Raw genomic sequence first — 13,234 nt, 5'->3', positions numbered from 1 at the left:
GAGTGACAGCTGCTGTTTTCAAACTTAAAGCTGCTTGATGGGCATCTAGATGTCCCATACAGAAAATAAGACATTTGAAGTAAATACTGTAGATCAGAGGTCCCCAACCTTTTTGGCACCAGGGACACGTTTCACAGAAAACAATTTTTCCCATGTACTGGGGGGGTTACTCGCCCACCACTGACCTCCAGCTTTGCAGCCCAGTTCCTAATAAGCCACAAAATGGTAATGGTCCATGGCCCATTACCCCTGCTATAGCTCTTCCATCTGACCAAATAGCATTCTATTTTTTAAAAAATACTTTGGAAATTTTCAATTTTACAGAATGTTCACTTAAAAATGTTTTATACTACTCATCTTGCTTGCTTCAAGTACTAAGCTACCATCTGGTAACCCATAGCTTAACCAGTACTTAGTTTAAGTGCTCTGGGTCTACTGAGATCACAGCACATTCATCCAAATTCATTTGCTTTGGCCCAGCAGTGTCATTTTTATTGAGTTTGAGTTTTGCTAGATCTTCCACATGCTTCAACCAAATTTCTTTGAGAGCTGGTCATGTATTTTTCCAACCCATGGCATGATTTCCAGAGTAATCAATAAGAAAGTGGGCATTACATTATGCAGCAAATGTGCCCAAATGATTGCATCCAGTGCTCCAGAACCTCATCAGCTATTATGGGCTGGTTGCAACATCTGTTTCACTTCACCTTTTGTCATAGACTGAAGTCCCCAATATACAATTATAGAAATGGTAGCCAGCACATTTGGAAAACGTCTTTTTTTTTCTTCTTCAAATTAGGTTGAAGCAAGATTCTGCACCATATTCAGCAGCATTGTCACTATTAATATTACAGGAATTGCATTTTGGCTTTTTCACCAGGGCAGGGGTCGGCAACCTGAAAAAGCAAAAGAGCCACTGGGAACCGGTTCCATCACACATAAAAAAAAGTGGGAGCCACACGTGTACATACGCGCATGCGCATAAAACAAAATGTTTTGCACATGCGCAAAATGTTTTAGTTTTTGCGCGTGCGTGGATACACGTGCGCGGTTCCACTTTTTTTTATATGGACGCACCTGCACGCCAGCAGCGACAGGTCTCCGTGGTGACGGGTGCCGGGTTGCGGCGCCGCCTTCAGCCCGGGCGCCGCCGGAGCCACCCCCGGGACCTCCAAACTGCCGCCCTAACACCCGTTTGGAGACCTGCTGGTGCCGGTTTAGAAAGCTGGCGCAAGCCACGGCAGCTTTCTAAACCGGCACCAGCAGGTCTCCAAACCGCACCTCGGCCCGAACACCAGCAGGTCTCCAAACGGGTGTTCGGGCGGAGGTGCACGCGCAGCTCTCCAAACCTTTGGAGTGGTGCGTGCGCACCTCCTCCCATTTGGAGTGGTGTGCACGCACCTCCGCCTGTTCCGAGAGGTGCGCACGCAGCTCTCAAAACCTTTGGAGTGGTGCGCGCGCACCTCCCATTCAGAGTGGTGCGTGCGCACCTCTGCCCGTTCGGAGAGATGCACGCGCACCGGGTGACTGGGAGCCGCAGGAGACAGCTCAAAGAGCCGCATGCAGCTCCGGAGCTGCAGGTTGCCGGCCCATGCACCAGGGCAACATATTGGCACTCTGGAGGCTGAGGCAATCTGGCTGATTCAATGACTGACTATGGCAACAATTATCTGTTCTTGGACAAATTAAATAGTTAAATCGTTGAAGTTGCTCAAGCTGAGCTCTATCAAAGTTAATGGTTGCCCAAGATTCATTATTTATGAATATCTTGGTTTTGTCATAACATGGCTAAGCCACATGGTTAAGCAACAGAGGTTTATATAGTGGTTAAAGGCACAGGGCTTGAAACCCATGGCTTCTAGTTCTGTTTTAGGTACAAAACCAGCTGTTGACTTTGAGCCAATCCCTCTTTCAGTCTTAGGGCAAAGGCTTTTTTTTTAATGGCACTATTTCCTGTTTTCACAAATTTTGTTTTTAAGTATTAGATACAATATAATGTATCACCACCTAATGTAGTGCTTCAGCAGTGACAACTGTTTGATGGATGGCAACCTTTGAGATTCTGTGCTCACGTTTTTCAGTGTTGCCATCTAAACTATCAACAATAGGGTTGTACTGAAATGTCTTCTAGAACCATTTTAAAGCAGTTGGATATAATTGCTTCCACAACTCAGTTATTCAATTCTAGAGCACACAATAGTGCCACGTGCCTTTCTGATGTGTCTTCCATTGAAATGTACACTAAGGCAGCAACTGCGCTATTCTGGGTGATGTGCAACTTCTCTCAGTTCTTCTACAATGTTATTTTAATATTCTTGAAATAAATGCCTGTGTTGGTAACAATCAGCAAAAGTGGGAAAATGTCTTAGGTAAATTTAGTTTTTCAGCAATGAACATCAATGGACTGTGCCTCTCATTTAGCAAATGTGCTAACAACTCGAAACACCTTATTTCAGCATTCTCCAAAACATTAATTAACATAGTGTTTACGTACAGGAAAGGAAACATGAACTCTGCACTATTTCCTGATTAGCAGCATTTCCAAACACCAATTATGGATTTTGATACATGAGAAACAGTGACTTACAACTCAGTTAAAACAAACTGCTTGTAATATAGTCATATCCAAACATTATGGACAGTTGAAGCCACAAGATCCTACTTAATATTTATCTACCACTAGAACATGATAAAGAGTACTTGGCAAATGCAAGATCCAGATTTGCGCCCTGTTCAAATTTGAAGGAAAAAAAAGAACTTTACATGGTCTCCAGTTTATGTCAAGAAGCAAATTTGCAATAAGATCTAATGATCTTACAAATCAGTATATAAAAGTGCTCTGAATTTATACAGTACTTTTAGACATTTTGTACTCCTGGATGAAAAACATTTGTAGTGTATTGTAAGTTTTTAAGAAGCATATTTTTACAAATGTTCATAAATTCAGTAGGAAAAACCCTGAAAGTGCTTACAATATCAAGATTATTTTTTGGAAAATTCAAACAAAAATTGCACCACTGTTTATTGTCAGAGCAGTATGAAAACTCTTTTGCTTTTGACTTCTCCCATAAGGCACACTTAAAGGCCTAAAATAGCTTTTAGGATTATCACAAATCTATATACTCCTGTTGATGCTACTTACTCTGTTCCATTAGTCTGGGTCAAATTTCCTGGATTAGCCTGGTGTGTCCTGTAGCCAGTAGTTGGGAAGATTCAGGGTATCATTTCAGGGAGCAGGAAATTATTTCACTGAACTTAGAACTTATTGAAGTTCCTTTGTAAGGAAACATTTTTTGTGGTCAAGAATGTATTATAATGGTTGAAATGAAAAGAATCCAAAAATTATTCTGGGCCTCAGCCTTAATTGTCCTTTAAATATGAATCATTCATAAATAAAAACAGCAGGCTGACAACTGTTGTGAAATCAGCAGTTCCCAAACTGGAGTCCTCTAGATATGCCACAACTGCAATTATTTATGAATACTGGGAGTTATAGTCCCAAAGTCTAGAGGGCAGTACATTTGGAAGGCTGAATTAAGTAATATATTAAGATCCAAGTGCCAAGTTCATTAGGTCAACAAACTCAAATAATTACTCATGGGTTTTTTTAAATACATTTTTCCTCTACGTTGTTTATCTTCTCTGGAGTAGCTGGAAGTAAACTTATTGCAGCCACAGGTATGACACTGGCATCAAGTTGAAGGATTCCCCTAGGGGGAAAAAAGTCAGTTAAAACACTAACTTCAGAAATATGTTCATATATAAACACTTCACAGTAAAACAACTCAGGAAAAGTGTTTCAAAATCTAAAACCCAGATCATTGCTTTCTGAAAATGGCCTACATAAACTTCAAAGAGTAAAATGTAATTAAATCTCGTTTCAAAAAATTCTCAGGGTGAGCGCTATCTAAAAAAAAACAACCACATTCATCCACCTGTCTCTTCCATTATCCGTATTCCCGGAGGACTAACATTGTCATCTACATGATTTATAAGAACTTTTCCTTTTGTTCATTTATTTCCTCATCTTCCTTTTTCTAGTGTGCAAGGAGAAATTAGTCCCTCAAACAATCTGTTACTTGCCACAAAGTATTTCTAAAGAAAGCAGTCATGACCTACTTATGCATAATAATATATGAGTGGGTGCCATTGTGGGTGCGCCTTCCACAGGTGGGACTCCCTTCAGCCATGAGAGGTTTCAAAACCGTGAGCGGAACATTAATGGCAAGCTGTTGGCCCCTAAGTCTGAGCAAGTAGGAGATATTGATTGATAGCTTTCAGGATGATTTACCAAAAAATTTTCAGAGCTTTTGTGAGGCTCCCTAAGGAAAAAAAAAATCTGACTCTGGGCTAACTGCTAATTTGTGGACACTCGTGCTCTTCATGTTTCCCAATTATGTTGAAATGGGTGTGCAAAGATAGAGATGAGACCTATTGGGGGCACGGAGAAGGATTCCTCTGGACTATTGTTGTGTATCTGGCTCCTGTTTGCAATTACTGGAAGAACACAATCAATTCTGTCAACTAAAGCATTTTGTGTTTATCTGATGCTGCTTTTATGGGGCTATGGAGGGATGGGGAGGGACCAAACAAGAATAACTTTAGTGTGCATGCTCTAAGCACAGCTCTTGCCAGCGGAGGGAAAGATAAGGGAGAAATCCATTTAGCATCCTCACTTTTTGAATCGCCCAGTGATTATCTCCCATTAATAATTAATATTTATAATTTAATTGTTTGGATTTATAAGGCCATCAAATCAAGACCCAAGGTGTTAGTTCCTTAACCTTGTGGTTGTAAACCTTGTGGATTAGTTTTGTTTTATCAATTTAATTAGCCTAGCTTGAATAAATATATTATATGAAATCTCTATCAGCAAAGGAAGTTTGTTTTGAGATTAAAAAAAACTTAAAAGATGCTTACTTGGTTTCACACGAGGGACAAAACACCTTTAATATTTTTATGATTAAAGTTGCTCCCACAACTCCAACCACGACGACTTCCATAAAATTAAAGAACACAGGAAAAGAATTGAGCCAAAATGTACAAAGCTCCTTTCTCAGATCTTCCACCCACTGGCACATCACCTGCAAAAATAACAACACGGCCATTGAAATCCAATAAGGGCAGCTGCAAAAGCCCATTTTTCTTTGGTTGTTTGTCGCATCAATTTATAATTCACACTTCTGTCACGATGTGGGAACTTCACATATGTTGCTTGTCTTTACAAACATTACTCTTTTGCCCCTTGAAAATTCCTTGGTATATTTTCCCACATCTTCTATTGTTTGAAGTACGGTAATCTCCTGTTCAACTTCTTTTTAACTAAGCCCCTACATTCATTTCTTTTTTTTCCTGAAGTTAACTTTGACCCAGCTGAAACTTTATAGCCCCTTTCACATATACCTAACCGGGAACAATGTCACATAAACAAGGAAAGCCAAGTCCCTGAAATTGAAATAAACTTTCCTGATAAATATTACCTTCTCTGTGGCTTCCAGGGAATAAATATCTGTAGGGGCATTGGGGCGGGTTTATGAATTCTGTGGTATTTTGTTTCAATAATACCAAACTCAATGGGTCAGCTGTTTGGCTTAGTAGACAGGAAGTGGTTCTGCATACCACCAGTGGTTGTTGTTGTTAGCTGCGAAGTCGTGTCCGACCCATCACGACCCCATGGACAATGTTCCTCCAGGCCTTCCTGTCCTCTACCATCTTCTGGAGTCCATTTAAGCTCACACCTACTGCTTCAGTGACTCCATCCAGCAACCTCATTCTCTGTCGTCCCCTTCTTCTCTTCCCCTCAATCTTTCCCAGCATTAGGCTCTTCTCCAGTGAGTCCTTCCTTCTCATTAGGTGGCCAAAGTATTTGAGTTTCAACTTCAGACCACCAGTGGTACAAACACTCTATATGCAATTCCAGATCCTGCCTTTTTTCATCTGACCTAGGTCATGTTGAGTTCGGCCCAGCCATCCTTTTGCCTTTTCTCTCTTTCTTTCTCTCTGTCCTGCCCTCCCCCCCCCCCCGCATTTCTAGGCCAAAGAGAAGCTGCACTTGCCACCAGTCCACCAGGGTCCAAAACAATGCTGCAGTGGGTTTGGGCTAGTAGCCAGTCTAGTGCTACTGCTGAGCCAAAAAAGGCTACCAGCTGCCCTATAGCTATCTGGGATCACCTTATTCTTTTTATAATCTTTGTGGTGAGCAGGCATGCAACCTAGTACTAATTTCAGGGGAGTTTGATTGTTCTGGATGGATGAATTTAGCAGCTGCCAATAAGACAGAAATCCATCAGGGGCCTAGCTTCTGTTGGGAGACACATTTAAATCCTGGCTGAACATCTACCTGATCTCTTGCTTATGGGTGTTCCTCACTTAACATACACTCATTCAGCAACTATTCGAAGTTACAACAGCAGTGAATGAAGGGTAATGATGACAGGTCTTCATAACTGTGACCGCCCCACATGATCATAATTCAGGTGCTCAGTGATAAGCCCACAATTACAACACTGTGGTGTGCTGCAGTCATGTGATTGTCACTTGCAACCTTCACTGCTGGCTTCCAACAAGGTACAATTGATGGGGAAGCTGACAAGAGGTCACTACTGGCAAGCATATGACCGCAGTACAGTGTGACCTTGAGGGATTCAATAACCGATGGCAACTAAAACTGCTGGAACTGCCATCGTAAATCAGCAGAGTCATGTGACATCATGCCTTATACAACTGCATTGCTTACAACTGAGAGAGTTCCTGGTCCCAACTGTACTAGCTTTTCAGAGTAGCCTTATCAAAAGAAAATCAAGCCGGTCAACTGTGAGCCACCTCCATGAGCATCAGGAAAATTGGGAGACTGTGAGTCATAGTTCTGCTTGAGTCACAAAGCAAGGTAGGTAACCTTGGGCCAGTCACTCTCTCTCTCAGCTCTAGGAAGGAAGCAAATGCAGACCATTTCTACAATCGTGCCAAGGAAACTGTGGGGACTAGCTGATATACCAAGAAAGGAGAATATTTGTAGCTGAGGATTGAAATGAGGGGTTCTTGACGCTCCCGGACCTTGGTTCTTTTCTTGCAGATGGTAACATCATTGGCTGTTGCACTGATGATGTTACTTAGATTGTCTTCAAGAAAACAACCAAGCTCAGAGGGCACCTCATTAGTTGAGATAGTCACCAGGAGTCAACACTGACTCGAAGGCATGCAAACACACACACACACACACACACACACACATCCATGGGAGCATCAGGTGAAGGGGGAATGGGGGAGATACCATAATCTGAACATGACAGTCATGTCTGTGTAACTGAAGTCGCACTCCTCAGTATATGTACCATATGCATGTTGAAAGGGGGAGGCACACAGTTGCAACCCTATCTGAACTTTTTTTACCTCCCTTCTAATTACCCCCTTGTTTCCATGCCTTTTTATTTTTATTGGACTTAGTTTCTTTGATGGCATTTAGCGATAGCAATAGCACTTCAGACTTATATACCGCTTCACAGTGCTTCACAGCACTCTCTGAGCGGATTACAAATATCAGCCTATTGCCCCCAACAATCTGGGTCCTCATTTTACCGACCTCGGAAGGATGGAAGGCCGAGTCAACCTTGAGCCCAGTGAGACTCGAACTGTCAAACTGCTGGCAGCCGGCAGTCAGCTGAAGTAGCCTGCAGTACTGCATTCTAACCACTGCGCCACCAGGGCTCTTCTTGATCAGAGTAACTGAGAAGATGCCAGACATCGTATCAGGCACCGATAATTTCCTTACATATCCATTAACTCAAATTAGGTGAACCTATTTGCCATTCACAATCATTCTGACAAAAACATACCTTATAAGATGATGGTGATTCTCTTCTGAGTGGAGTCTCTGGCAATTTGCCAGGCATGGTCTGTTCATCTACAGTAGTTTCGGCTTGCCTGAGAAGATAGTGACTTGTAGTTTGTAGAGGACTTTCAACATCTATTTTATAAAAGTAAAAAAGATAGGTAGGTTGGTTGGTTGGTTGTTTTAAAAATCAATGCTGTGAGCCAGTAAAAAAGAAGCAGGGTACGGACAAGATATATAAAATCCCAAAGTGCAAAACTATTTAAATTTTTTATAGAATTATGAGGTTGATATAGATCTTTGGTCATCTGTTCCAACCCTCTTTTTGGTGCAGGTTTCATCAGAACATCTCTGATAGAAACCATTCAACCACTGAAGTCCTAAAGCAAAAGAAATTTCACAGTTTCATGTGGCTGACAGCTTGCATAGAAGAGATGTTTCTCCTACCATATTTCCCCCAAAATAAGGCTACCCTGAAAATAAGACCTAGTTTGATTTGGGGGGATGGGCCTAATATAAGCCCTGCCTCCGTGGTGGAGAACCTATGGCATGCGTGCCACAGATGGCATGCAGAGCCCTCTCTGTGGGCACGCTGCCGTCGCCCCAGTCCTAGGCCTTCAGCTGGGTTTTATAAAATCTTTTCAATTTAGGCCTCCGCCGCTGTGTGCAAAAAAAAAAAGGTTCAATCAATCAATTTCAACTTCTTGCGGGGAAAAAAAAGATCTCGCAAAGTTGGAATTAATTGATTGAACTTTTTAGTCCCACCCAGTCTGCCGTTACCACCACAGCCACGCCCACCCAATGGGCCACGCCCATCCAGCACCCGACGATACACAAGTGGGTTTTGGTTGGTTTGGGCACGTGGTCTCTAAAAGGTTCGCCATTACTGCCCGTTGTGGCGAACCTATGGCACGAGTGCCACAGGTGGCATGCAGAGCCCTCTCTGTGGGTACCTGCTCCATTGCCCCAGTCCTAGTAGGCCTTCAGCTGGGTTTTATAAAACCTTTTCGCTTTCTGCCACCATGTGCAAAAAAAAAAGTTCAATCAATTTCAACTTCTCGCAGGAAAAAAAAAGATCTCGCAAAGTTGGAATTGATTGATTGAACTTTTTACTCCCACCCAGTCTGCCATTAACACTGCAGCCATGCCCACCCAATGGGCCACACCCAACTGGCACCTGATGATACATAAGTAGGTTTTGGGTTGCAGTTTGGGCACTCGCTCTCTAAAAGGTTCGCCATCACTGATAGGGCATTGTTTCCAGATCCAGCATCATCTCGCTAACCCTCTTTTGAACTTCCTCTAATCAATCCTTGCTCCAATCACTCTAACTTGCCCCATACTCCAAATGGGGACTGACCAAGGAAGAATGGAATGGAACAATTACTTCTTATGATCTGGACTTGTCGCTCTTCTTAAAGTATCCCAAGCTATTGTACATTGTGCAATTACACAATCCCCAGCACTTGCACATTGCTACTTCATGTTTAAGTTCCAATTGACAAGGGCGCTTTTCTTTAAGTAAAGAGACAGGCTAAGTAAAGAGACAAGTAAAGAGACAGGCGAAGCCAGATTTCCTTCATCCCATGCTAAGGGCCTTATATTTTTCCTATCAAGATGTTAAATTTTACGTATTTCCATTCTATTCACTTTGGCCCACTGCCTAAGTTGCCTAGATCTTTTTTAAAAATCTTCTTTCATCTAAAGTTTTAACCAAATCTCCCAGTTTTATGATATCCCAGTTTTATGATATTTTCAATGATAAGGGTTCCCTCATCCAAGTCATTGATACAAGTGTTGAACAATGCAGGGGCTAGGACAGAGCTTTCTGGCCCTTGGCTCGATGCTTCTGGCCAAGCTGAAGTGGAAGCATTAATGAACACTCTTTGGGTAGGCTGGTTCAGCCAACTATGCTATCATCTATCAACTATGCTATCATCTATCAACTATGCTATTATGTCATCCCTAGTTGTTCTCTTTGTTAGACTAGACTAGGGGTAGGCAACCTCGGCTCTTTTATGACTCATGAACTTCAACTCCCAGAATTCCTGAGCCAGCAGGAATTGAAGTCCATGAGTCATAAAAGAGCCGAGGTTGCCTACCCCTGATCTAGTCCAAGGTCTCTCAACTTCAGCAACTTTCAGATGTGTGGATTTCAATTATTATAATTCCCCTAAGAATTGAAGTCCACACACATCTGAAACTTGCTAGGAGAGAAACACAGATCTGGCCCATGTTTCAATTTTTCCTAAGACCATTATGAAAGAATACAAACAAAACAAAACCAATTCTACCCCATATTAATTTGACTTCCCTATAAAAAGAGGCCAATTTATGGCTATTGATGTGACCATCAATTTTTTTGAGGGGTAGAGTTATTAAATCCAAGGTATCTGATCATTGCTTGCAATATTTTATATATTTACCTGGCTATGATAATCTTTAAAAAAAATCCATACCTAAAAAGTCCACGAACACTGAAAGATTCCAGATAGAGTTAACAATGAATCAATTTAATCAACTCCCTTCTTATGAAGAACTCTCAAAAAAAAGTCTGAACTCTTAAGTAAAATGACCACAAATAAATTCAATAGCTTCTTTTTAAAGAAAAAAAAAGGAATCACTTACATGAGATAAAGGTAAAGGTAAAGGTTCCCCCGCACATGCGTGCTAGTCGTTTCTGACTCTAGGGGCCGGTGCTCATCTCCATTTCAAAGCCGAAGAGCCAGCACTTGTCCGAGGACATCTCCGTGGTCATGTGGCCGGCATGACTAGACGCCAAAGGCGCACGGAACGCTGTTACCTTCCCACCGTAGTGGTCCCTATTTTTCTACTTGCATTTTTACGTGCTTTCAAACTGCTAGGTTGGCAGAAGCTGGGACAAGTAACAGGCACTCACTCTGTTACGTGGCACTCGGGATTCGAGCCGCCAAACTGCCGACCTTCTGATCGACAAGCTCAGCGTCTGATCGACAAGCTAACCCACTAAGCCACCGCGTCCCTTTATAAAAACCGAATGAATGAATAAATAAAACCAAGTCCAATTCTTGCAACTCAACAAGACTGAGTACCTTTTCCTGCAAAGTTGGGAAGCGTAAACAAAATATCATTGTTCCTCGGGCTGGAATACAGCATACTTTCCTCCAGAGGAACGGTGTAGTTTGTATGCCTCAGGACTTGCTGATCCTTTACCAATAAGTCTATTTCTATCACTTCATCTTGTTTAACCTGCAAAAGAAGGGCAACAATGGGAGCTATTTTCTTGTTCACACATGTAGGGAATGTTGTGGAAAACAGTCCAGCTTTTTTTTCTATCAGAAAAAGTATTGCAAAAAGTGATTTCAAGATGAAAAGTGGATTTTCTTTTAGGTCACAGCTAAATGGGCTCCTACCTGTTTTTTCCCCCCTCACCTCGTGAAGTACGTGAACTGTTAGGAGGAAATGCTCTCTGGTTGTTACTCATCATCATATTCATACTGATATCATATATATTGTATATCATATCATCAGGGAAAGCAAATGGCTCCATTTCTAGCATCAATATGGATTATGTTTTTTTCAGTGAACAAGGTAAGAAAATAAGTAGAATGTTGCCTTTCAAAACAATCAAAAGAAATACAGATGAATTCTGAACCCAAACATTCATTTCTACATTTGTACTGTTTGAGTGAATGATATGAATTCTGAATATTTTAGAGGCAAAATAAAATGTAACCCAAGAGTTACTACTGTATTATTTACTTAGAAACCTATAAGTAAATTATGACTAAAGATGGGACTCCAAGAGACACATACGTTTGTGTTCCCCAGTTTACAATATTTAACACTGTTCATTTTTGTTCATATTTGGAGGCTTTCTTCATTATTTGGGGCTATTCTTTATTTTAGATAACTTTATCCGTTTGGGAATGGGCAGCATACAAATTAAGTAGATAAATATTCCATCTTTGTTTTAGGAGGTGGAAATAATATTTTCTCCCTGTGTTTTCTTTCTTCCCCAGTAAAAATCTCATGTCAGATCAGTTGATCTGAAAAGAGGGACTGGCCCTAAGGCACCTAGTGAGTTTTTCTTCTGAAGGATTCATTTGCACCTGGATCTTCCTTGTCCATCACTTTACCTATTACAGTCTACTGGCTTGGCCAGACTGAAGAAATCAATATGCTCTTTTCTAGCTAGCCCACAGTCCCCATCGTTATTTTGGCACAAGTAGCCCTGTGCATGAATTGCATCAACATCTCTTAAAAGGCACTGCTAATTCATTGCCAAAAATCATAGGATGCAAAGGAATGATTATAAGCTGCCCCACTCTCTCTCCTTAACTTAGACAAAGAATATTCAATATATATCTCTAACAGCATTTTGTTTTATTTGCAGTTCGTTTCCTAATTATAAGTAATCCTTGTTTTAGCACCCAGGAAAGGGGTCAGCAAATTTGTTGCCAAACGCCACAGTCACTAAGCGAAAAATCATGTGACCACAACTGGCCTGCAACAATACCTCTCACTTGGTTGTTAAGCAAAACAGATATATACACATACACATACATACACACACACATTCTTAAAATATAATTATATAAATACCATCGAAATTCCTGCAAAAAATTTACAAAAATATATGAAGGGTGGTATCATTGAGGGCTTTTTTAATTAAAAAAATTACATATTCTAATACAAAAGAGGACACAGAACTGTATAACTTCAGGCAGCAGTATTTTTGGTTTGAGGGCAAAGATAAACCATAGAACTAAAATGTGTGATCATTCCGCAAAACCATTCCTCCACTGTGGATTTATGCCTAAGCTAGTAAATGCAATGATTTATAAAAAAGAATACTTGCCTGCTTTTCATCTATATCCGTCACTTCTTCTTGAACAACAATCAATTGCAAGTTGGAGCTTGATGCCAATGGCCACTCGTGGATCATAATGCGAACGCTGACAACGCCTAATTGCTTCTGATCCAATAAGGTATCGTGGTTTCCATTCTTCACTATCAACAAACAACTGTATGTCATATAGTCGCCATGCAGAGAAACAAAATATCTAAAAACAAGTTACACAACAAAGCAGTGTTGCAAACTGGATTGGATGCCATATTGTAAATCCGTACTGAGTTAATATAACTAGCTGGTGTAAATTTCAGAGTTATTTTTAAGAGAAATGACAGAGGGCTAAATAGACTATTAAAATGGAAACAGGAATATTTTCTACTTTGTAGACTGTCTTCAGCAAAGATCATCTTTTGCACAATTACATTTTCCCACTCTCTCTTCTTCCCTCCTGCCCTAGGTGGCAGCTCCTTTCTTCCCAAATCTGCCTTGTAGGTTCTTCAAATCACTGAGTGAAGTTGAATACACCTCTCCATACTATTTGATAGAAGCTACTGAATTACTAGGGGAAACTA

General features: G+C 41.0%; 1 protein-coding gene across 1 annotated transcript in view; it reads right to left on the bottom strand.

Annotated features, from left to right (window-relative positions):
* Positions 1–2,762: 2,762 nt before the first annotated feature.
* The window catches only part of GINM1 (glycosylated integral membrane protein 1), a 28,386-nt gene continuing 17,914 nt past the window's right edge, over positions 2,763–13,234 (bottom strand). The window contains exons 4-8 of the mRNA XM_083374031.1: positions 12,669–12,820; positions 10,900–11,056; positions 7,833–7,963; positions 4,921–5,084; positions 2,763–3,710 (exon numbers count right to left, since the gene is read on the bottom strand). Coding sequence (XP_083230157.1) covers positions 3,608–3,710; positions 4,921–5,084; positions 7,833–7,963; positions 10,900–11,056; positions 12,669–12,820 — 707 coding nt within the window. The 3' untranslated portion in view covers positions 2,763–3,607. The remainder of the gene's footprint in view (positions 3,711–4,920; positions 5,085–7,832; positions 7,964–10,899; positions 11,057–12,668; positions 12,821–13,234) is intronic.

This window comes from Vipera ursinii (assembly GCF_947247035.1).
Source record: "Vipera ursinii genome assembly, chromosome: 1".
NCBI lineage: Eukaryota > Metazoa > Chordata > Lepidosauria > Squamata > Viperidae > Vipera > Vipera ursinii.
This window is presented reverse-complemented; position numbering and strand designations above follow the sequence as displayed.